General features: G+C 37.2%; 1 protein-coding gene across 4 annotated transcripts in view; it reads right to left on the reverse strand.

Moving 5' to 3' along the window:
• Positions 1–26,118, reverse strand: part of Itsn2 (intersectin 2) — a 109,020-nt gene that overhangs the window by 76,010 nt on the left and 6,892 nt on the right. For all 4 annotated transcript variants that reach the window (XM_028781729.1, XM_028781730.1, XM_028781728.1 and 1 more), the window contains exons 2-11: positions 14,348–14,407; positions 9,122–9,214; positions 7,867–7,930; positions 6,293–6,456; positions 4,549–4,755; positions 4,334–4,430; positions 3,525–3,664; positions 2,260–2,323; positions 1,431–1,568; positions 933–1,018 (exon numbers count right to left, since the gene is read on the reverse strand). In XM_028781729.1, the coding sequence (XP_028637562.1) occupies positions 933–1,018; positions 1,431–1,568; positions 2,260–2,323; positions 3,525–3,664; positions 4,334–4,430; positions 4,549–4,755; positions 6,293–6,456; positions 7,867–7,930; positions 9,122–9,214; positions 14,348–14,378 (1,084 nt within the window). In that variant the 5' untranslated portion in view covers positions 14,379–14,407. The remainder of the gene's footprint in view (positions 1–932; positions 1,019–1,430; positions 1,569–2,259; positions 2,324–3,524; positions 3,665–4,333; positions 4,431–4,548; positions 4,756–6,292; positions 6,457–7,866; positions 7,931–9,121; positions 9,215–14,347; positions 14,408–26,118) is intronic.

The following is a 26,118-nucleotide window of genomic DNA, read 5'->3' on the forward strand; positions in this document are numbered from 1 at the left end:
AGAGAGAGAGAGAGAGAGAGAGAGAGAGAGAGAGAGAGAGAGAGAGAGAGAGATATTATGCTTTCTCTCAAGCTTACAGAGCCTCTCATCTAGTTAGTCACCTGAGAGGTCTTCTGCTCTTGCTCTCTGGCTATTTCCCAACGGATACTTCGAACTCAAATGTAAATAGGAAAGTATTTACTTTCCTATAGAAATATTCACTTAAAAATACCCAAGATTTTCTATGTTTGATTTTATTCAAACATTGACTATCCAAGCCATAAAAATACTGGTTTACCTTTTCTCAGTGCTTTCTTCAAATAACCAAGACTGTATTTTATCTGTTATATGTCATTAACTTTTTGAAAAAGGTGTTTTTTTGTTTGGTTTGGTTTGCAGTGTTGGAGATTAAACTTACTACTGGCTAAACATTCTACTATTGAGCTATAAACCCCAGTCTTTTCATTAACTTCTAAATAATTCAAAATAATCATTTGTGCATTCTTTCAGTGAATATTTAAAACTTTTTTCAAAGGTAAAGATTTCATTACAAAGCTTGCTCTGTTTCTTCCTAATGTGGAAGAAACACTAATTTTCCAAATAGACACATGCTCTCCTCTTCCCTCATCATTTTCAGTTTTACTCTTCATGAAAATGTATAAGTAATTCAAAACATCCCAATGAGCTGGTGATGTTATATAAGTCTGTGAGTTCAATCCCCAGTAATACACATGCACCCATGCATGCGCGCACGTGCACACACACACACACACACACACACACACACACGGACACACACACACACGGACACAGACACGGACACAAACACAAGTCTTACCCATTCAAGTACATAAATACTTTAAATATTTGTTTGTATTTCAAAAATAAAATTTAAAGAAAATACAATTAATTTTGATTTTAAAATAAATTCAGTAAAAGTGTAAAATTAACACCTGGCAATTTCTTCTGAGGTTCTTCTTCTTGTGTTTTCTGATATGAAGGCAGAGTTCCATTAACAGAATCAATTTGCTTTCCCCCTCTAAGAAGAACAAACAACAAAGAGCCATCACAAAGTCTGAGAATTTTCAGACTGAAAAATACCAACAATTAAAGCAAGTTCCTATTTAAGATATAGCATTGAGGGTATTTACACCACAGCATGGCCTTTAGTCACAGTGTACACAGTACTTGCATGTTGATCAGAGAGATCCGGATTTAGCTAACTGCTATTCGTGGGCAGGTTTTTCTTAATCTATTCAGTTAAACTTTTCCCTCTTTCATAGCATGGAGAAAACAACCCTTTCTGTTATCTACTTCCCAGTGTGACTCACTAAGTATGAAGACTGAAAGACAGAGCAAATATGTAACTCTCCTCCAAACTGAAGCACAGGCTCCAAAGAGGTAAAAAACAAAACCTACATGATGCAAATCACAGCTCTGCAGACATGTACCTGAAAGATGGAGGGACAAGCTCAGGAGGCAATGTCAGTGGTAGCGGCTGTCCAGCTTTGGCCATGTCAGTGAGGTGCATCGCCAGAATAAATTCTTCAGCTTTCAACTGTCCGTCACCATCAATGTCAGCCAGAGTCCTAAAGGCAATGTGAAAATTCACAAGTTACAAAGTACTCAGAGTTTTCACTGACTTTTATTTTTATGAGTAATGACAGAATAAATTCTAGGTTGGTACATTTGAAGAAAATGTAAACATATACCAAAAAAAAAAAGAGTCAATTTTTACCCTTAATTTTCCTAGCCCAAAACAAAGAGAACTCATCATAGCAAATGCCCATTCTGGGAAGGAGGTTTATCATATTTCATGTTTTATGCACTATATTAAAATGAGATAATCTCTGGATTGCAGTGTAAGTTAATCAAGAAAAGAAAGCTACATTGTTGTTTATAAAATCAAGGTTAAGTTCTCAAGGATGTACACTTCCTAGAGTAACTTTCTTTTTTTATTATTTTTTAATTTTTGTTTTGTTTTTCGAGACAGGGTTTCTCTGTGTAGCCCTGGCTGTCCTGGAACTCACTCTGTAGACCAGGCTGGCCTCGAACTCAGAAATCCGCCTGCCTCTGCCTCCCAAGTGCTGGGATTAAAGGTGTGCACCACCACCGCCCAGCCCTAGGGTAACTTTCAAACGCTCACTTTCATGGAACATTCTTGAGTAACAAATTTTTAACAGAAATGATGATTTTATGTTTGTTCTGTCAGAAACAATCTTCCAAAAAGATTTCTTTTTGGACTATGTATAGTGTGGAATCACTGATGGGCACACTCACCAAATAGTGGCTAGCTGAGTTTGAGAAAGATTTGATTGAAGAAGGGCATTTCTAGCTTGAAAACCTGATTGAGTGAGAAAAGCATAAAAAGAAACGACTTTAGCCTTCTGTTAAGTCATGCAGATAATGTTGCTTTCTCGGACCATTTATCATCAAAATGTTTGTACCAGGGGCCAGGTAGTGGGCATTCTGCGGTGATCAGACACAGTCCTGCTCCAGAGTGCAGAGCCTAGAGCGAGTGAGGAGGGAGTGTTCCTCCATGTTCTTCCAGCAGGAAAGTATCACTCAGCTCTCAGAGCAAGGGCATGCCTCTGGCCAGGCATGGAGAAGAAAGGCTCTCCAACTGTGACCTCCCACACCCTCCCTCCCTCCCGCTCTTCACTTGTTCCTTTGTCTTCACTGTCTCTCTTCCTACTCCTGAGCAAACTTTTCTGTTTTCAACAAGCATCTAAAACTGATGCCCTTTATCTGCAGCCGAAACCTCACCTCTATATTCATACTCCAAAGTCGAACCAAACACCTATGTACATGTTTCACAGGCATCTCAAAAAAAAAAAAATCCTGTCTCTATCATGTTCCTCTCTCTAATTTTCACTCCAAATTGTTCTCTCTTCTCTCTGACTTGCATTACTGTCCACAGCATGACTCCAGACAGAAATCACCAAGTCTTTCCTGACCCCTTTTCCTTTATCCATCATTCACTTTGCCCTATGTGAGACTCATCTGCTGTGGGAATGTGAAGGTTAGGAGGTGGAACATACTTGCCTGTTACAAGTATATATCTTGTATGTAACCATATAACACTTTATCATCCTCTGTAAGTTTATATAATATTCTAAACTGAACTGAAATATTCTACAGACATGTGAGTTAAAGAATAAAGAGTGAACCATGAAAAAGGCAAGTGGAGAAAATGTGCTTTCTCTCAAAGAGAGTCAAGGCTAATTGCTACCACTACCACACCTGTGGTTTGGAATTTTCATTCACTTCAAAGCTTACAAGATGAAGTCTAATGTTTCTGAGAGATGCTTTTCTGAAAAGTGGGGTGTATACCCCTTGCATTTAACTTGCCATAAGAATTTGAAGAAAGCAATCAAGTTGAACCCATCTTTCAATAATTATATACTTACAATATTCTTATGTATGTAATGCCTTCAATGTTAGAACTTCAGGTAAGACACAAAGTACAAGTTCAAGTAACAGTTTTTCAAAAGAAGCTTACATAAAGGACCAATGCTCTCTCATAGCCACTCTATGCCAGTTACCTGAGAGGTATCCACTCATGCTTTTGTCTAGACTATTAAACTTTTGCCGATACTTTAATCTTGAAGGCTGAGGAACTGCCCACTCTGAGGTCCCAGTCTTAGGCGAGTTCCCCGAGAGGGAAGCCGTTGAGGAAGTTGAGCTACAATGAAATGTATTTAAAGCTTTGTTACTAAATAAAATACAATTAAACTTTATAAGACAAAGACATTAAGAATCAATATACACTATAATGGTAATAGACACATACAATTCCATCTATTAAGAACCTACAATTCTCTGAATTTTACTGGCCAGGACATTTACAGATGGCATTTCTTATCTTCCAAACACACTTAAAAGACATTGTCTACATTTCTTACTTTGTCAAACTATGGTTCAGTGATGTTAAGAAAAAAAGTCACAAAAATCAAAGGTTATTTAAGTTACAATACAGTATTTTTCTAAGGGAAAGATAATTCTTTGTAAACCATTTTTGAAGAACTATGATGATTTCTATGGCAGGTAATAAATGATACTTTTGTGTTCTATAAAATTAAAAAATACCACTTTATCCAGATGTGGTGGTGCATGCCTTTAATCCCAGCACTTGGGGAGGCAAAGGCAAAGCCAGCCTAGTCTACAGAGCAAGTTCTAGGACAGCCAGAGCTATACAAAGAAACCCCTCCAACAACAACAACAACAACAAATAAAGCTTGTGTTAAATATTTATACTTGCCCATAACAAGGAATAACCTAGATGAGCCCAGGGCTTATTAAATAAAAATCCACACTGAAAGCAGACAGAGTTGTGTGTGTTAAGTATTCATACCTACTAGATCCTAAATCAATCAGGGACTGGGCCTTCTGGATACTAGCACCACCAAATCCTCCCATCATCAGACTGTAAGATGATGCATGAGGCAATGCTGGGGAAAAATGATAAAAGGAAAAGGATTTGTACTAGGTAGCTCCACAAAGAAGGAAATCTCTAAACAACAAACGTAACAGTTTCTTCTTCACATCTCTGACTTATTAGGCACTTACTTGAAGAAGAATAAGGAATGGATAAAGGCTGAATGAGACTGGCAGTTCCATTTGGTAATGAGGATGTACTAACAGAAGGCACTAGGGGAGTGGGCATCATTAGGGGAGGAATACTGGTCCCTGAAGTAGCAGAAGACAAGGGTGTTGTTATAGGTGCAACTGGAGGCAATGGCTGATGAATGGACAGATTGGGCATGCTTCCCATCCCTAAAGATAAAAGAGAACACATTTCCAATGGTATTTACAACTATAAAATACATGCCAAAACCAAGTTACAGAACAAAACGCACCCTCAATTTTGCAGAATTACCAAGGTAAATTACCCTTAAAATATTCCATAAAGCAGCTTTGACTCTGAAGTGAAGGAGATAAGCTACTGCTTAAATATTAACTGTTTGTCATGTATGAACTACAAGCAGGCCTTCTATTTCCTTCTCTTATGGCCACTAAGACTAAGCAATCTTTGTCAACTACGTATAGTATCTCAAAGATAAAATGTCTTACCTGACTATCTGGTTTTCTGAGTAAGGAAAACAGAACCAGAGCTGCTACATTACAAGGCTAATATGCATGCTCATTCTTCAAACAAACAGGCTCTAACTAGTAGATGCTGTGGTGAACCTGCTTATGTATATGTATTATTGGCAAATGCACCACTTATTTCACTTTTCTTCCAAGTTATATATCTATAAATTCAAAAACAAGTCTTTAAAATTAGTGATAACTTTTATTTTTTTAACTGCAGAACACTACAACATAAGAATATATTGCCACCAGGTGATTTGGTGTTTATCTCTACAGCTGAGTACAGCAGTGTTAGAATAAGGTGTTTTACAACCCAATATCTGCTGTAAATGAATGCATTTCTCAACACAGAGACATCTTGTTGAATGTTCCATTCAAAACTACTGCTTTTCACATATAATTCATAAGAAACTGGCTAGTCAAAGTTATATGGAAAACATACCAATTGGTAATCTCTGATGAGTATGTAAATTAATCAGGACAAAGTATACAATTTTTAGGCCTCAATTTAGCTGGCTAATTAACCTTTAAATTAAAGAAATTCTTACTCATCTATGATTTTAAATTACCATGCAGATTAAACCCCTTTAGGTGTGTTTAAATTTATTCAATCTTCAGGACATATACTGTACCTATTTAACAGTGTAGTGTTCTGATACATGTATGCATATATGATAACCAAACCAGGATATTTAGCATATCTGTCATCTCAAGTATTTATCATTTCTTTGTGCTAAAAACATTCAAAATCTTCTCTCCTAGTTGCTTTGGAATATACAATACAAAATTGTTAACCATAATCATCCTACCATACAACAGAAACCAGAATTTATTTCTCCTCTCTAACAGTAATTTACACCAACTGACCATTTGTCCTTGACCCTCAACGCTGTCACTTCCGTTCTGTATCTTCTAGCAATTAACATCCTGCTTTCTCCTTCCATGAGACAGAAAGAAGACACTGATAAGGAACCCGATTTAGAGTCAATTGTAACTGAAGAGGCAGATAATTCACTTCACAACTAGGAACTGTGACAGGAGATTCAGGCAAGACCAGACACATTATAGCTATGATTTAATTTAAGATCTCTTTTCTTAAAGGTATGAAACTTAACTTGGAAGTCTAAGGGATTGTCATTTTGTGCTAATAAATCCTTTCTGATCCCCAAGGATTCAAGCTTAACAATATAATAGGGCTGCTAAATTAATAAATACATACCAAAACGAGCAGAGATTAGTGGAGAGAACATAGGGGGTTGTTTCATGATAGGAGGGAGAACTACAGGCAGCTGTTGGCCCTGCAGCTTTAATTTGATGAGTTTCATAGCTATGGAGAACTCTTGCTGGTCCATCTTCCCATCCTTGTTCAGATCTGATAAGGCCCTAAAAGGAGAATGGGGTAGATTGGTATGTAGGGTGGTGACAAGGAAATAGAAATGACTGCTGAGGTTGAGAAAAAGAAAACAATGACAAAGCATTCACATGTAGACTGTCAATTAAACGTGTGTGTGTGTGTGTGTGTGTGTGTGTGTGTGTGTGTGTGTGTGTGAGAGAATAACAGAAAACATGCAGTGGGAAGTACTAGCCAGAGATAGCATCCAACAAAACGTTCATAGACTATACAGAATCTGGATAGTTCAGAGAGGATTTCCAACAATGAAGATAGAAAATAATCATTCAAGAATGGTGTAATCATAAGCCAGGAACAAGAGCACATCTCTAAAATCCCAGCCATTATGGAGGCAGAGAGAAAAAGATAGTTCCAAGTTTGAGGTCAGCATGGTCTACAGAGTGAGTTTTAGGACATCTAAGGCTATAGAGTGTGTATATTTTATATAGGTACATAATTTCTAAATTTAATTTATTTACTTGTTCAAATAATTGAAAATATGTTTGCTACTAACATTCCATCAAGCACACAAATGTTCTATAAGGAAAAAGAATGGGGTAGAAGTTCTTATTTATCGTAAATACATTTTAAAAATACAACAAGGGCTGGAGAGATGGCTCAGTGGTTAAGAGCACCGACTGCTCTTCCAGAGGTCCTGAGTTCAATTCCCAGCAACTACATGGCAGCTCATAACCATCTGTAATGGGGTCTGATGCCCTCTTCTGGTGTGTCTGAAGAGAGCAATGGTGTATTCATATACATAAATAAATAAATCTTAAAAAAAACACAACCCCAGATATTCTCGAAGATTTTAAGAGGTTTATTAATTCTTTATGTTTATGAGTGTTTTGTCTACATGTTTGTATTTATACAACATGCATGCCTGATACCTACGGAGGTCAGAAGAGGGTACCAGATACCCTGGAACTAGAGTTAGAGATGATTGTTAGCTGCCATGTGGGTGCTGGGAACTGAACCCAGGTCCTCTGCAAGAACACCCAGTGCTTTTAGCCACTGAGTATCTCTGTTACCCTTCTAGAATATTTTTTAAGTAAGAGCAAGGAAAGGGATGACACTTTGGGGTTTACAAATGATGTAAATCAATAAAACTACAACAAAATAATAGAAAGAATTTGAGTTTTTTGTCAAGTTACACAGAAATATTTTTCAATGTTAACTCTTATATTCTGTCTTTAATTCTAGCTAAATTAGAGTTTTTCTATAGAATACTTCAAATTATTTTCAATCATTTATTTAATACAATTCATTTCTCAAAAAGCTAATGAAATAGTCTTATTTAGCAGCAGAGTACAAATGAAAATAATTTGATGTTAACACCATACTCTTTAAAAAACAATGGCCCATTAGAAACTTAAGTGCATTTATAAAAGAAAGCGTTTTACCATATTTCAGCTAAAACCGGGGCTGGCAGACCTGACTGTAAGAAAAAGGTACGGGCTTGATCACCTGAAAGTAATCAACACAAAAGCCAAATGGCACATTAGTAAACAGAATTATTTCAATACTTACAAATAATAGCAGTTGGCACATGATGCTGACTTAACTCTAACCAGTAAAGTTCTAAGTACATATGAAGTTATTTACATTCTAGAGAAATATGTCACCACTGACATTCTATTAATCAGTGAAGAAAGAGTGTGTTATTCATCTTTCATTCTTCACCCTAAACAAGTTCTATAATTATAACTACCAAGGGCAAGGAAAACATCCCCCATGGGTTTCCCCACACTTGTTGAAGACATCAAGAAAACAAAACCCAATTCTTCTGCTTGGGTTTTCAGAATGGGATTTGTAAATGAAAAATCTTGAAGACTGAAGTAATAATGTCTCCCACTGGAACAAGGAACAAACTTGCTACAGAATGATGGCTTTTCCGAGCTCAGTGTTCTCCTGCAGCACTCCCAGAATGCAGAGTATCTTTCTGACACTCTGTTATCATCCTGGTCAGACTTAGGGAACAAAGGAAACCAACAGAACCATGGCCACATGCACACCACCAGCTGTGCTGCTAGTGTAAAGTCCTGATTCAGGAAGCTCAGATCTTCTAGTAGCCATGCATGACGACTATTATTAGCTCATCATGAGCGTAGTCAAACTCTGACAGTAGGTATGCTATAACAGGAATACAAATGACATCAGACTATAATAAATATGGGGATCTATTCTGAAGCCAGTCAGCCTGAAAGGTATCAGTAGTCATCCTGATAGCCTTAGGCAAATCCCACATCATACCTCAGTCTATGCTTTACCCTGTGTGAATATAGACAAACACAGTTGCATACATCCATCCTAAATAAATAAAAAAATTAAAAAGTCTTTTTTTTGGGGGGGGGAATTTCTGGAAGAAATATCTGGTATAAGAAATAAATAAAAAAACTTCTTGAAATAGTATTAATATGTAATAAAACAGATTCCTGACTACCATTTAGAATTCAAGAAAAAAGCTCCCATACGCCAAAATGAATCAACAAATTAAGACGGTTTTAGGAAAAATAAAGTATCTTTAAATTCTAGAGTTTTGATAGATATGAATTTTATGACTTAATAGAATTTTAATATCAGTTATTAAAATTAACTAAGATATAGAAACAGGAACATAATTTATAATAAATAACATAACAAAGATTAAATACAAACCTGTTATGTAACCACCTGAAGGCTTGAGGTTATCAAACTGTTTATCATGCTTAGTACGTTCTTCAGATGTAATAGCCCACATATTTGGCCCTCCTAAAACATATATGAAAGGCCAAAATATTATAGGGTGTACATGAGCCTGCTCAAAACTGTGTCATCCACAAGAACACAAAATTGTAACATGCAAACATGAATCTTAAGCATTCATTTGATGAGACTATCTAATGTCTGAAGGACATAAAAGTAGAATTCTATCAACTATACACAGCAACCCTAAGGCTTCTCAGTCATCCACTCAGTTAACATCTATTGAATAATAACTACACAACTCACAAGGATGAGGTACATGCTGGCAATAAAAAGATTAGAGTATTGTTCTCATTCTCAAAAAAATACCTAGAAAGGACAACCATTTACTGTGTTAACTGTGAAGGACCCTAAACAGAACCATGGCAATAGCTGTTAAACTCTAAGTTTGAAACCTCAGAAGTGAGAAAACAGGAGAGATTAAGACCTAAGCAGAAGCTGGAAGCTTCAGCATCTTGCCATGTGCCAAGGTGGGCTAAGAGCACTTCTCTCACACAACAAGGATGTGGTTTGAGAAGCTGGGATATGCAAGATGCTCTAAGTGAACCAAAGAGGCTACTACCAGCTAAGGTACCATGTGAGTACAGAAAGTAGCAGGAAATAACTAGTCTGAATTTGCTGCAAAGGGACATTTTTCTTTCTCCTTCACTACTGGGGATTGACAAGCCCTCTCTGCACTAGGTAAGATGTCTACCACCAAGCTATAACTCTAACCCTCCATCTCAGACTTTATCTCTCAAGGTCAGGGCAGAGGTGCTCCATCAGGAGGAGCCTGATATCTCCAAATGACAATAATTGCTTCCTCTTCTAGACTCTCGAGATAAAGGTCATGAGTCTGCAGAACACTCGAGAAGTTGCTGTCTGATGTCCCTCTGCTCTACCAGACTCTGAGGCGTGGACCAGGCTCTGTGTGTTTACCCTTCTCTTCCAGAGAACCAGTTGAGTACCCAGAAAAGAGCAAACATTTAAAAATGATTGCTGAATAGATGTCTGAATTAATAAAGAAGGAACAAGGGGGAAAAAAAGAGTGCCTTACTACACAAACCAGGGATGCAGGGAACATAACACTCAATGGCTCCTTTGCTGCCTGCCTTTCACACTTAATCATTAGCAGCTTTCTGAAGGAGTCCTTGGGAAGCTTTCTAAGTCACCTTGGGTAATAATTATCTATACATCACTTCTAGCTACTCTTCTGGTTTACTAAATATCTCTCAACAAGGAACCATATGTATTTAGACACATAAACTCATATATATCTGCTGTCCACACACAGTAAAAAAATCAGTATTACAAAGACAATTTTCCTGCCAATCCATGAGCATGAGAGATTTTTCCGTCTTCTGACATCTTCTTCAATTTCTTTCTTCAAAGACTTGAAGTTCTTGTCATAGAGATCTTTCACTTGCTTTGTTAGATTCACACCAAGGTATTTTATATAATTTGTGACTATTGTGAAGGGTGTCATTTCCCTAATTTCTTTTTCAGCTTGTTTATCCTTTGAGTAGAGGACAGCTACTGATTTGTTTGAGTTGATTTTATATCCAGCCACTTTGCTGAAGTTGTTTATCATGTTTAGGAGTTCTCTGGTGGAAGTTTTGGGGTCACTTAAGTATATTATCATATCATCTGCAAATAGTAATATTTTGACTTCTTCCTTTCCTATTTGTATTCCTTTGACTTCTTTTTGTTGTCTAATTGCTCTGGCGAGGACTTCCAGTACTATATCGAATAGGTAGGGAGAGAGTGGGCAGCCTTGTCTAGTCCCTGATTTTAGTGGGATTGCTTCAAGTTTCTCTCCATTTACTTTGATATTGGCTACTGGTTTAGGTATGGGCCTTGAATTCTTGATCTTTCTAAGACTTTTAACATGAAGGGATGTTGAATGTTGTCAAATGCTTTCTCAGCATCTAGTGAGATGATCATGTGGTTTTCTTCTTTGAGTTTGTTTATATAGTAGATTAAGTTGATGGATTTCCATATATTGAACCATCCTTGCATCCCTGGGATGAAGCCTACTTGATCATGATGGATGATCATTTTGATGTGTCACCCCTTTTCTTCCACCCTTTCAACCTCCTAACCCTAGATAGGAGAGAAAAAAGGATAGAGAGGAAAGAGATCCTTGAATAAAGTCAAGGGTAGGAAAGGGGTGATGTTCTCATTAGACTACTTCTTGTTGATTAGGGACATCAAGTTTCTTGGAGCGAGTTGGATCTTTGCTGTGAGAATATATAATTTCTTCTTGTTGTTTCTTCTTTGCACATGACTACTTAACAAACTGCTACCAACAGCAACCAAACAGCAACCTACCACTCCTCTAGGGCCCTAGCACTTATATACCCTCTGAGAAGTTCCCAGAATCCCAAAATGTCACACAATCACAGAAACTATCTGCACCTGGCAAAAATCACACTCCTGCTAGAGCATGAGGCAAATCATAGTCAGCTGCTTCAGACAGTCCAAAGCAGCCCCATGTCCCCACTCCTGAGATTAAAGTACATTCCTATTTCTGTGATTTTTAAAGAAACCAAAATCCTAACTACACATTTTCCCCCAACTCATCACTAAAGTAAGGATGGATTTTCAGAAGAATCTCTGTTCCTCCTTCTCTTCTTGCTACTGGCTGTTAAGCACATTCACAAAACCAGTGAAGAAGGAAAATTCTCAATTATAGAGAATCAGCTGCTCAGTAATATCTATCATCCCTGTTTTCACATGTGTAGCTACACACACACACACAAAACATAGCTAGATACTATATCAATATTATAATTGTAAATGTAAATAATCCAAACATGCTATATTTATATACAATAAAAACTAAATTTTGGAAATAGTCTGTATTGATATTTGTCTCCAATTTCAAATAATATTTAAAACAAACTTAAACAAATAACATTTAAGATATATAATGTATACTGGCCTAACACTAATTTAAATCTCTAAAATAGTATAGTTATACTATTCTAAACAGACTTGTAGCCTAAGTTGTGGGAACTTCACTTATAAAAACCTGGGTTTTTCAAGTACAGTGCAATGTTGTATCTGACTGCACATCTAGCTCAGCAGTTTCCTAACCATATGGTTGAAATATTACTGAGCCCAAAAACTCTATAAAGGTAATAAAGCTCCAAGAAAATGGGATGGAGGTGTTATTCTTAAAGGCACTGGTGTTTGTTTGTTTGTTTTGTTTGTTTTTTTATTCTGTATCACTTCCTCTCTTTACTAGATTACGGATAAAGTCACTATGGTGGGTTTCAGAACTCTTCCTCAGTCTTCAACACCCCATAATTCTGAGCCTGAAACAAGCTATATCATTGCAATATCAACCAGTAGCAACACATAGCTGCAATGACCCCTTGCCTAGCACTTGAAGGCCTATCTATCATGATGTTCTCTCAATCTGCAAATGTATCAGTTTTTGAAAAGCAGAATGCAAAGCAGTGTGATTAAGAAGGCTTTAGGAAGGACAGTTCTGCAGTCCAAAAGATTAGGAACAGAGCTACAGTTGCAAAAACATGAGGCACTGACATCCACTCTAACCTTGCTAAAAGAAAAAAGAAAAAGGAAGTGAAGCACCAATGACAAGTAAAAAAAAAATCTTGCTTATTAGATTTTAATAAACAAAATATAAATGTTCTTTATCTGCACTGTCCAATAAGGCAGCCTCAGCTACATGTGGTTTTAAGCACATGAAATGCAGCAGTAGGATTTACATAATTTATTAGTTTAAATTGAAACTGAAATAGACAATGTGGCTACTGTGTGAGACAGATGTCACACTGAGAACCAAAGCAGCCTACAAAGTCTACAGTCAGCCTCAGAATGATAAAATGAACATGGCAAAATGAGATGAAAGTTCACAGCACTAACAAACTACTGCACCTAGGTGTGCCACAGGTAAGTCTCAATAGCCTCAGGCATCAACAACTGTGGCTAATGATTGACTAGAGGTGCAGACACTGCTTTTCAAGTTTTATATTATACATGGATGTGACTTTCAATAACATCTCAAATGCTGAATTGGACATAAATTAGATATACACAAGTTACTTAACTATCTTTAATAGGCTAACTTCGAAGATAATCTGTCTGCTATCAATTTTCAGGTTTTTTTTTTAAATGACTATCTTTCAGGTTTAAAAAAAATGACTACCTTTATGCCTATAACCACTTTCTAATTAGTAATTTGTACCTTATTCACATCAGCATGTTTGTCATTGAACATTTTGTTTCAAATCATTTTTATATATGATGCAACGAGCTACATAATAGACATAAATATTTATGGAAAGAAAGAATGGGCTCATACTACTTGTACGTTTGTTTTTTTTTACTTTTAAACCTCATTAATATGCTTGTTGAAGTTTGTAAAGTAAACTGAGCTTAGTGAAAACTTTTTCATGAGGCACAGAAATCCTCAAACATGGATAAAGCATTGCTGTTTTAATCTTAAGCTTATATAACATTTATTAAGGAAAAATAATAATTATTTAATTTAAAAAGTGTCTGTTGCATAAATCCCTATAATTCTACACCATTTCCACAATGAAAACAATATTCATTTTAATCTTACAAGGTCTTAATTTACATTTATTTACTAGGAGGAGCACAAGCCAGAAGACGACTTGTAGGAGTCACTTCTCTCCTTCTACCATATGGTTCCCTGAGATCAAACACAGGTTGTCAGGTCAAATACTTAGACATTATAAACATTAGATAATATAAATATTCATAAAGAGAAATTTAATCTTACATTTATGTTACTAAATGAATCTTGTTGCCTTCACATATTTGCAGTCATCTGTGCAACTAAAAGCACCCTTATCATTCACCTAAGGGCACTCAGCTTTCTGTTCTTCAGTTTCATGCATTAAGCAGAATATACCTTTAAGTTATTCTCACCTGTTTAATGGGAAGCACACATGCCAGATACCACCAAAAATGCTTCAACAAAAATATGGAATTTACAGCATAACACTAGTAAGAAGATTCATGTAATGCTCTAAAATGCTCTGTGTTTTCCATCAGAATACTTCCTTTTATATTTAAAACATCAAATTTATCTACACAAATATTTCAAACAATAGACTTCCCATCACAAGGAAAGCCCATCCTACCATGCACAAACTTACTGACCATTCATAGCTGCGGGAAACTGAGCCATCATGGTCCTGAATTCTTGCAGCTCTCAGCCATCTGCAACGTGAAAACATGGTGCCATTAGTACAACAAAGGCAGATCACAGTTTAGTGCACACACTAAGCTGTAGGACTGTCTGTCCCCTTCAGCACACACATCCAACAAAGAGAAACAACACAGAGCTCCTGTTGCTGCTCAACAAGCAGAATTCGCAGTTGGGGACCAAGAGGGGATCTGTTGGCAACAGTGCTGCCTTCAGTACAAGGCCATTTAAGAGAAACGGTATATGTAATAGCAAATGCAGAATGTAGAAACCCTTGGCATTAACCAACATTTCTGCAGAAATAAATTCAGGAGAGAGAAAGCTGTTATGACTCGGCAAGAATTGATTTAAGGAAATTAACTACATATTTAGTAAGTATATAAAAAATAATATGAAAATCCAGAACAGTTTTTATCACCCAGCAAGAAATATATCCAAAATAAATATAATAGTGTCTTTTAATTAAGCTCTATAGGTTTAAAAAATAGTCTTAAAAGAGTGGCATATATAGCAAAGCACAGAGACATACAGAGTTTAAAAGTAATTATCAAAACCAGCACAATTATTAAAACACATGTTTACTTAAATAAGTGCACTAGTAAAAGAAGTGTCTTTGTAGATAACAGATCTGCCTGCCTCTATTCCTAACTGTGACTACAAAAAAGTTATTTCACTTTTTTCAAGTCTTAGATTCCTTGTCTACAATACTTTCGATCAGTTTTTTTAAGTATTATGAAACATAATACACTGCCTGACATAGTCTGTATTCAGTAAATGAGTGCTTTTTTGTAAACATCCAGAGAAAGTGATCATTTTGACCCCCCATGCATTAACTGTATATAAATGCAAAATTCAAAATTTGTTCCGAGACTCTTGAAGATAGACCACTCAGTACCTCCTTTATCATTTAATTATTAGCAGTTTTAAGAGTCTCAGGAAAATATTTAGATAGGTAATTTTAAACAAAGCAGGAAAGGTTTGCTTGAGCTAGCCCCACAAAAAAAAAAAAAAAAGACTGACTAGCTGTTTAAAAAAGTATTCTCACTAGGTACCATTATATATTAGTGAATTCAGCATGCTAGCATCCTATGCTACCAAGGATTGAGTCCTCTAACAATTTAGATAAATATTTACATTTCATATAGTTTTAGTGATTTTCAGTAACAAAAAAGGCACCTAAATCTAATTAGTTTATTTACAAGAGAATAATAGGTGCTTCCCCTCCTACTGAGCAAATTAATCCATATTAGCCACATCTTGGGATAAGGAAAAAGAGCACTGAATAGAATGATTAATAACAAAAAGCATCCATCTACAAAAAAAGAAAAGCCAGGTTAGCCAGTGGAATGGGTAAATCTCCACAAAGGCTTACAGTGGCAGTGGTAATTTACTCTATAGTACTACCCTCCCGTCCAAATGCATGTCTGTCCTTAGACAATAATAAGCTTTATGGCAGCAAGCTATAAACCTGATACCTCTCATGCTTTCACTCTTTCTGGGTAGAGAAAGTTTACTATCAACATGATGATTTTCTTCATTCCTTTCTTAAAAAGATAAACTTCAAGTACTGGAGTTGAAGACAGAAAATTAATGTCCAAACTCTGCTGGATGACTGGAGCTCCTATAGAAGCTATGGTGTTGAGCCTTATAAGATGAGTGAGAATTAGTTATAATTAGATACTTATAATTAGTTATAACTCTTGAATTTACTGTAGCAGACAGGTGCTTTAAAAGGTTTTAGAGAGAGGAACATACATTTCATTTACGATAGACAGCCAATTATGAAGAAAAGCCAAAAGCAAGGAGACCAAGCAGGGCAAGCTGCAAACAAAGCCTGGCATCAGCTCTAGAACAGGCAGTTGGAAGAGATGAGATGAGCTAGAGAAAGAGCAAACGGTTCAAAAGAGAACTCACTGATTCTCTTGAAACGAGTGACTATGTAATAAAAGGAACAAAAATGACTCTCGGAATTATAGAATGTGAGGTGGGAAAACGGTATAATCACATAGAAAAGTTAACACAAAGAAAGAATAATCAACTACTTACAACAATAATTTAAAACACAGAACAGTTCTACAAACATATTTTACTTCCTCCATGTAAATGACCATAGCAATAAAAAAGAAAAGTAAGACGTATGCCTGAAAGTTACCTATCTACTTACCTACCTACCCAGTTACCTATAATAGACAATTTTTAAACATGGGAGAACGCTTATTCCAAAGCATTATGTATAACACATTATATAGTCACCTAAATCATTATATATAATGTATTACACAACCTCTAAACAATATACACAGTGTATATTAACATTAACATAAAGACCAGTGGAGAACAGAATCTCATAGACAGAAAGCCTTTAATCAGTTAAGGTCCAACTTACAAACCATCTGTCTAGAACTTTTGGCAGGGTATCATGTATTCTGTGAAGATAACAAAATTCCATGTGGTCGATACTCAATTATCACAGTTATAATCCTGAAATTTGTTTTAGAAATTTATTAGAAAATACCAAATAATACAGTGGACAGTGAGGGCAAGCCTCCTGGGCTGAGCTGAAAGTACTAGTATACACAATCTTTTCCACCTTGTATGTAAAATTTACCTATTCATGCATGCAAACACCTGCAGCATTTATACATGTACATAGCATTTGGTTGATGCTGGTCGCATCTGATTATTGTAACATTATTTGTTAGAGCCAATAGGCTCTTAACGTTTACCACTACATCTGCTTTAGTCACATTAACTTTCTGTCCCATTTTAGAATCATTCATTACCACCACCATGCTTATGTTTTCCTAGTTTACTAGCAGACTTGGAGAGAAATGTTAATAACTGGGGCTGGAGATGGAGCTCAGGGATGAAGTTCCTGCTGAGAATGCACATGGCCTCGGCTCAATCCCCAGTGCTGCATAAGAAATAATTATAATTGAAAGTTTGAAGAATATAACAGATAGCGTAAGTCTGTTTTACATTTTAAAATAACTGCTAATATTTGCTTAATGTTTTCTATTAATTCAAAATACTTGTATTAATCATGTACCATGTCTCATGTTCAATCAGTATTCATTAAGAATCTAATATTCCTGTTCTGCACACAGAGCTTCAGATACCTAGCTACCCTGTAATACACGTCTGTAAAAATCCTTACAAGGCAGATATCATACTCATCTCTCAATGAAGAAACAGAGAGGTTAAGTAACTGGCCAAAGTTCAGTGTCGTGGAACAATGAGGAGATCCCAAGCCTCTCTCATTCTAAAGCCCGTGAACGTCTCTTGTTGCCTCTGTGGACCTTTTCCTCTCCTAAGTGAATCTAATAATGATGAAAAGGTTCCTACAAGCAGTGGATGAACTTAATGTTGATACATTTTAGTGGAGAAGGAGAGTCTGCCCAGCTGCACAACACCCAAGGCTGCATCAAATAAATTAGGAGTGCTGGCTGTTTATGGTCTGGCATCAAACTCTGAAGGGAAGGGTAACTAGCCAGCATCTCCTGTTCCATGGTTCATGGGTGTCCTACAAACATGTTCTATGTGCCAAGAGGATAATGTGCGGCAATGGGCAGTTTGCAGTCACGGTGTGAACTATTAATTACTCCTGTGGAGAACTGGCAAGCTACTTTTGAAGAAACCCTGCTTGGTGGATAACAGGTAAAAGGCAAAGACTCACTTGGTTGAATTTATTCTAAATGTAATCTGGAGACGTCAGCAAATACTTCACAACTGTAATTTTGCTGCTGTTATGCATCATAATATAAATATTTTTGGAGACAGAGGTTTGCCAAGGGAGTTGCAACCCATAGGTTGAGAACCACTGCTTTAGACTAAGCCTCTAAGTGTGTAAGATACCACCTGGAGCAGTGATTTTAACCAAGGAAGAAGTTCTAGGAAAATAGAGACGTGAATGTTAAAGCTGTGAGACAACTTAAAACAACAACAAACTTCAACTGTGAGCACAGATAATTTGATATCTTTAAAAGACATATTGGTGAGAGTGACCAGGAAACAGAAGGAGCTCTGTTTGAGACTCTGTTGAAGAGTGAGTATGTTGCAATCCTGTCAGGAAAAGAATGTTTCAGAAACAAAGAATCTAGGCATGCTGGCACATGCTTTTAATTCCAGCACTCAGAAGGCAGAGATGGATCACTGTGAATTAGGGGCCAGCCTGGTCTATATAGTAGTTTCAGGGCCAGCCAGGTCTACATAGTGAGACCCATAGTGCGTTTCAAAAGCAAAGAGAAAGAAGAGTACCAAGGAGGAGTTACAATTGTCAAACCATACACAAATAAAGGCTAAGCTATTAGTCTTAGCAACCTGTCAAATTCAGTTGCAATGCAAGCACAGCTCAAAAACCAAACTGATATGGATTGTGCAGTAAGGGGAAGTAAATGTTTGTGACTCGGGGCATAGTGGTGCACGTCTTTTAATCCTACCATTCAGGAGGCAGAGGCAGGAGGATCTCCGTGGGTTTGAGGACAAAAGAGATCCTATCTAAAAACCAAAACAAAACATCAATCAAAAGAAATATGTTGCTATAGGAAGACGAGCTGGTGGGAGAAGAGGCATGAGTCTTTTTTTTTTTGGTTTGGTTTTTTGAGACAGGGTTTCTCTGTGTAGCCCTGGCTGTCCTGGACTCACTCTGTAGACCAGGCTGGCCTTGAACTCTCGAACTCAGAAATCCACCTGCCTCTGCCTCCCAAGTGCTGGGATTAAAGGCGTGCGCCACCACCACCTGGCTCAGGTATGAGTCTTTAAGAAAGGATTACTGTATTTACTTTTAGACAGGGAAGCAAAACTACTTCTAGAAAAGAAAAATCTCCAAAGGGAGTGAAAAGAAACATTATCTATGAGAATGGAATTAGATAGCTCTTGGGCATAAAGTTACACCATAGGACAGACATTTCTGGCTCTGGGAATACAATTCAGATATGGCAAGAGGAATAAATACAGATATTCACAAGACTAGAAATTCACAGGCAGGAAAATAGGATCAGAGGTAAAAAACAGACTTCTGCCACTCTTTTGTTGTTTTCTCTCTTCAAAGGGGAGGGCTGAAGACTAATTTCTTGGCCTCTCTAGGGTCTAAGTGCAAACTTCTTCTCTGAGATAGAAAAAGGGAAAGTCACACACAAATAAGTTACAAGAATCAGGCAAACATGTGTAAATTCAAATCAACCTTGGTCCTACCCTGTCAGACATTTGTTAAATGAATGAACACGGGGAAGATAATATAAAGAAAGGTAAGCAATACAGATGATTCCTGTAGTCCGGGAAAATAAATGACTTATTCACACTTGACAGTAACATGAGGAACCCAAAGACCTAGTGATACAAATGTAAACAAACCCGTGTTTTTAAAAGAAGTTTAAAAACCACATATCTCAGAGATTTAAAATGAAAGTCCATTAACAAGGTAACAACCATTAATAGGCTTGACTATATTTTCCATTTTCTTTTTTTTAGTTTTTTCGAGACAGGATTTCTCTGTATAGTCCTGGCTGTCCTGGAACTCACTCTGTAGACCAGGCTGGCCTTGAACTCAGAAATCCACCTGCCTCTGCCTCCCAAGTATTTGGATTAAAGGCATGTACCACCACTGCCCAGCGACTATATTTTTCTAGATATTTTCTTGTTTATACACTAGGAAACTAGTTTTACCAAAAAATGAAAAATTTTTAAATTTTAAAAATAAAAAAGTAAGCAAGCATGCAGGCAAGCAAGCTGGGCCTAGTGGCCCACAACTACAATCCTAGCTACTATGGAAGAAGATGAAGCATGAGTGGAACAATTCAAAAATTGCCTGGACTATAGAGCGAGTTCAAGACTAGCCTGTGTAACTTGACTTGACTCTGTCTCAAACCCTTATAAAGTGAGAAAAGGGTGCTTACAGGATCATACTTACTATACTTCATTTCAAACCTATGTTTTCATGCCACCAACTTTTTACCATCACAATACTATAACAGACATCATTTTTCAAAATGTTTTTTTTTTAACTTTTATTTTTAATTATGTGTGTGTGCCTATATGTGGGTATGTGCACATGATGAAGATGCCCTTAGAGGCCAGAGGCATCAGATCCCCCTAAAGCTGGAGTTACAAGTGATTGTGAGCTGCCTGACATGGGTGCTGGGAAACTAGGACCTCTGGAAGAGCAGCATGCACTCTTAACTGCTGAGTCACCGCTCCAGCCCCAACAATAAACATTGTTTTTTTTGTTTTTTGTTTTTTGTTTTTTTTTTTTTGGTTTTTCGAGACAGGGCTTCTCTGTATAGTCCTGGCTATCCTGGAACTTACTCTGTAGACCAGGCTGGCCTCAAACTCAGAAATCCACCTGCCTCTGCCTCCCAAGTGTTTGGATTAAAGGCGTGTGCCACCACTGCTCGGCAACAATAAACACTCTTAATGTATGTATTAAATATAAATGTGTACATTTATATGATTTTTCCAAAGATAAATAGTACACATGGGAAGTGGCTTAGAGTGTATGAACATTGCAATTTTAATAAATATTACCAAATATCTTAAATTGGATTTCATCTATAAAGTCTCTCACTATAGCATGATGGCATAATTCCAACAAGATGGGGCTTAAATACAAACCCCTAACTCTGGCTTAATTTGGAAAGACATTTGGAATCTCTAAGCTCTTGTCTCTTAACTAAACTTTCTTACTAACAAGTGTAGTGACAAGAGCATGCCGCATTGGGCTGAGGAGATAATTCAGTGGGTGAACTGTTTGCTGCACAAGCATGAGGAGATGAGTTTGAGTTTACATCCAGCACCCACGTACAAGCCAGGCATGGCAGTGTAGCCTGAAACTCCAGTGCTGGGACAGAGCTGGAGCTAAGGAAATGCATCCCGGGTATCTGAAATGACATTCTCCAGGTTCAGTGGGAGACTCTGTCTCAAAATCTAAGGTGGACACAGAAGGATACTATTGTGTGCAACACATAAGGTGCACCTAATCTGAAGTATGAAAATTCATTAAGCAGACAATGGGATGACCTGAAGACTTATGTCATAGTTTACTTTACTGTGGTTGTGATAAAATACCCTGACAAAGGCAACTTAAGAAAGGGTTGACCTCGGTTCCTGATCTTCCTCCTGAGAGCTAAGACTGAAGGCCTGCTCCACTGGGCCCTAAACTGTGCATCTTTCATACATTCATCTTGTATTATTCTACAGGAAATTTTTAAAATGTCTTTTCTATTTACTATTCTTTTCTTAAAAGAAACATCAGAAATTGGTGTTAATATTTTAGCTCATCTCGACAATGATAACTCCGGTATATAATCAGTATAAAATGTATAAGACTTTTTATACTTTTTGATCATCTTCACATTCCAGTATGTATTATTTTATAATTATATTAGTTCAAGGGTAGTGGGGAAACAGCCAACTCAAGACAATGCCAATGATGCAGTGTCTATCCACATATGGGTATGTATAGTAGGAATTGTTCAATGCTGGCAAACACTGTACAGATGAGATTCTTTTAAAAAGTTAGTCTTCAGTAAAACCTAAGTAATTTTAGTTTATGAACTCTAACTTTCAATAATCCTTGGTAAATTAGATTCATAATAAATAGTAATATGCAAACATCAAAAATATTTGGGAAGGGATGGAAGAACAGTAGCCCTGAGAACTATCAAGGTGAATTGCATATTTGGTTGATGATCCATCAGGAAAAGGCTCATGACTTGGTATCCTGGACCATAATGGAGACCAATATATAGCCCAGTAATTTTCAGTAATTATTTTCATTATGATTCTGTGTAGTGACTCTCCAGCAGTACAAAATATACTCTCCTGAAGTAGAACCTTCATACACGGCTTGTGGGAGTACGTTTTTACTGACTTAGAAAACAATGTGGAAGCTCCTTAAAAAGCTGTCACAGAAATCAGCAATTCAACTCTAAGGGTGAGCTTAAAAGAAATGAAACAAACATGTCCACATAAAAACCTGTACACAACTTCTTACAGTACCTCTACTCACAGTGACCAAAAAGGTACAAACAACTCAAATGTCTATCAAAAACTGGATAAGCAAATGTAGCCACACATTAGTAAAAGACTATTTGGACATTTAAAGGAACAGAATGAGATCCTTTTCCTTATTTCTTTCCCAGCAAGTTATATAAGTTGTCAGCTTGACAGACTCTAGAATCATCTGAGACACCAGCCTCTGACCAGGCCTGTGGAGGATTATCTTGCTGATTAAGGCTTACTGAAAATATAAAGGCTGTGTGTGTCTTTCATCCAGGAACCCAATAACCAGAGGTGGGGTGGAAACCCCGGGCCAGGTTCTTAAATAATTCAATACTAAATGTGGTGCCTTAACATGGGGCAAAACCTCACTTCTGGAAGCAGGTGAAGGGTTACAGCAATAGAAAGCAGAAGAGGGAACTAACCGGGAGAAGAAAGGGAATCAGCTTGAGGGAGGGGTACAAAAGAAGACAGTGGGAGGAAACAAAGAAACTATATAATGACATGTATGAAGATCTTATGATGAGACTCATTACTTTGTACTTCCACTAAAAATTAATTTTAGAAATATGATGAAGGTGCCAAACCCTATACTACATGTTTTTCCATGTTACCATGGTTACATTTTTATCACTGATGCCGCCGTTTCAAGATACTAGGAGTCTCAGGCTCACATATGGTTACCTATCTCGAGGTTAACCCAAAATAAATTAACTTTTAAGGCTTGTTTTGATTGGTTTAATTACATTTTAAAGGAGAGTTCACTAAACAGTTTCATAAGCTGCTTGTAAACGTTAAAACCAAAAATTTTAATTAAATTATAACTATTTTGTAAAAGAGACTCTGTAATTGCTCCAGTCTGCTCCTTCATTCTAAGCAGTTCAGGGCAGCAGACCCTCACTAAACTTATCCAAAGGTAAGGTTGACTGTGGCTGTGATATTAACTATATATTACCTCTTCATCTTTATAGCCCTAAGCATAAATATTATATAAAATATCTACCTTTTAGCCAGGTGATGGTGGCGAATGCTTTTAATCCCAGCACTGGGGAGGCAGAGGCAGATGAATCTCTGTGAGTTCAAGGTCAGCCTGGTTTACAGAGCTCCAGGATAGCCAGGGCTACACACAGAGAAACCCTGTCTTGAAAAACCAAAATCTACCTTTTTGGGGGGGTGGGGAAAGGATACAGGTTTTCCTATTTAGCCTTGACTGTTTGTCTGTCTGTCCTGGAACTTGATGTGTAGACTAGGCTGGCCTTGAACCTATAAAGATCTGCCTGCCTCTGCTTCCCGAGTGCTGGGATTAAAGGTATGTACCACCATACCCAGCAAATCTCTACTGTTTAAAGAAAAAAATGCAGGCTTAATGAGACTGCTATACTTACAAAGCTAACAGCCTAAATCCTAAACAACAAATTTGTGTTCTCAATTTCAGATGTTGGGCACACATACAAGCACACACATACAGGCATGCACACATACCCATGGAATGGATTCTACAAATGATTTGTCACTGGGAGATAGACTTGGAATACATTTTTATCTTACTAAGTTTCAGCAACTGGCATGTACTACTTTCATAAAGGAAAAAATATTGGCCAGGTGTTGTGGTGCAGGCCTGTAATCCAAGCATTTGAGAAGATCCTGGAAAATTCAAGCTTAGCTTGGTCTATAATACAGCAAGTTCTTGGTCTGTCTCAAAAAAATAAAAACCAAAAAAAATTAAAAAAAGCTATCTACTGAGAAGTAAACTTAAATTTAAGAAGTTTAAAAACTTGGAAAAGCATTTCTATTAAACAATATAAGCTATGTTGTTACTACAGATACAATACTTAGTCTCTTTTGAGGCTAGCCATGGATATATCTCAAAATTAAACTAGTGAGTTAAGAGTAGAATGCCTCTTAGTCCAGATAGCAAAACAGAAATCAGAATCAGAATCCAGGCTGGTGAAAAAAGAGCTGAGGTCTATGCAAAAGCACTGACTGAGGAAACTGACTGGAGGAGAGGCTCCAAGGGCAAGAGCGCAGGGATTTTCTCTGGGACTTTTGACAATGGCTTCTAGTTCACCAAACTTCCCTTCAAAGTCTTAGCAAGACTCTCCAAGTTCTTTATTATGTTAGTAAAAGGTCTAAGTCAGAAATAAATCTACCCCTGTTCTATAAGACTCAATATTCTGAACACTATAAAAGAGTATACTGGGTCAGTTGGATGGAGCAGTGTGTGCTTGGGATCCCAGCTACTAGGAAGAGGGGTGGGGCTGGGAGGATTCCCTTTGTAGCCAGGAGTTTGAAAACAACCTGAACAACACAGTAAGACCCTTTCTAAAAGCAAACAGAACAAAATAAAAACAAACAACAAAAGTCCCCACAAATCCAAAAAAGAAAAAAACCTACACCCATACCCACAAACACATATTGGGGCAAATAGGGCCTTACTTGTTATGCTCTCCCAGAAGGAAGGTTTGTAACACTCCAAACCATTCTCAACACTGACTGCACACATAATAGAAATCTCCACCTGTGTTTTCTCTCAGGTTTAGTCTCTGGACTTCTGCTGTTTTCCCTACTAGCTTTCAGAGAAGCTTCAACGTTACTTTCTCAGTCCAGGTTTCTGTTTCCTGTACTTGGAAGTTAATTTTTGCAGCATCTCATAGGAGGTATGCTGCTATTAGCTCCTTTGACATTGTTTTTTTTTTTTTTTTTTTTTTTGGGCAGGATCACACTGTGTAGCCCTACTGGCCTTGAACTTGCAGAGATCCACCTGCCTCCCAAGTGCTGGGTTTCTTTTGTGTTTGACTGGGGTGTAGGGGAGGCATATAAGTGTATGTACATGTGCGCACAAGTACTTACTTAGCTTTTATGTGGGTGCTGGGGATTCCAGCTCAGGTCCCATGCTTGTGCAGCAAGCCCTGCATCAACCAGGCCATCTCCCAGCCTTTCACTTCTTGACACCACCAGAATCACCATCAACACCTTTAATTCAAGTCAGTGTTTTTGCCTAGTCATTAAATGTATAAGAAAAGGGAATGGAACAGAAAAATGCATCCAAACTCAGAATTCCATGTAAGTGCTGAGGGAGTGAAAGCCGACCAGTATCTCACTTGAGAAACTAGAACGTTATTAGATGAGTAATCTCAAAGGAAATGACTTCTAAATTGAGTAACCAGTACTAAACAATAGGTTTCAGACAGCAGGCTACTGAGTACAGGGTGATTTTTAGGACTGAGAACAGAAATAGACAAAGGCACAGAGGAGAAATCTAGACTTTAAAAGATGATGTCAAGGCACACGCCTTTAAGCCCAGCACTTGGGAGACAGGTGGATGTCTGCAAGTTCAAGGCCAGCAGAGCTACACAGTGAGACTCTGCCAAAAAAAAAAAAAAAAAAAAAAGACAATGTCAAAGGAGCTAATAACAGTACTACCTCCTAGGGGATGCTGCAAAAATTAAAATAAGCTATCAAATGAAGAACATTTAGCATATACAACATATATGTACTTGAGAAGTGCTATAGAGATATTAACTACCATCATCATGATTTTTTTAAATCCATAAACAAACCTAAAAAACAAACTTAGAAAATTGTATAACTATATGGAAGATATACTATTCGTAACATACAAAGAATTCTTAAGAACAAATGAGAAGGCTGGTAATGTGGTTCAGTTGGGAGAATGACTGCCCACCATGCACAAAGCTTCAGGCTTGTTCTCTAATACCCCATAAAGCAG

The sequence above is a fragment of the Grammomys surdaster genome, unplaced genomic scaffold, assembly GCF_004785775.1.
Source record: "Grammomys surdaster isolate TR1022 unplaced genomic scaffold, NIH_TR_1.0 523, whole genome shotgun sequence".
Lineage (NCBI taxonomy): Eukaryota > Metazoa > Chordata > Mammalia > Rodentia > Muridae > Grammomys > Grammomys surdaster.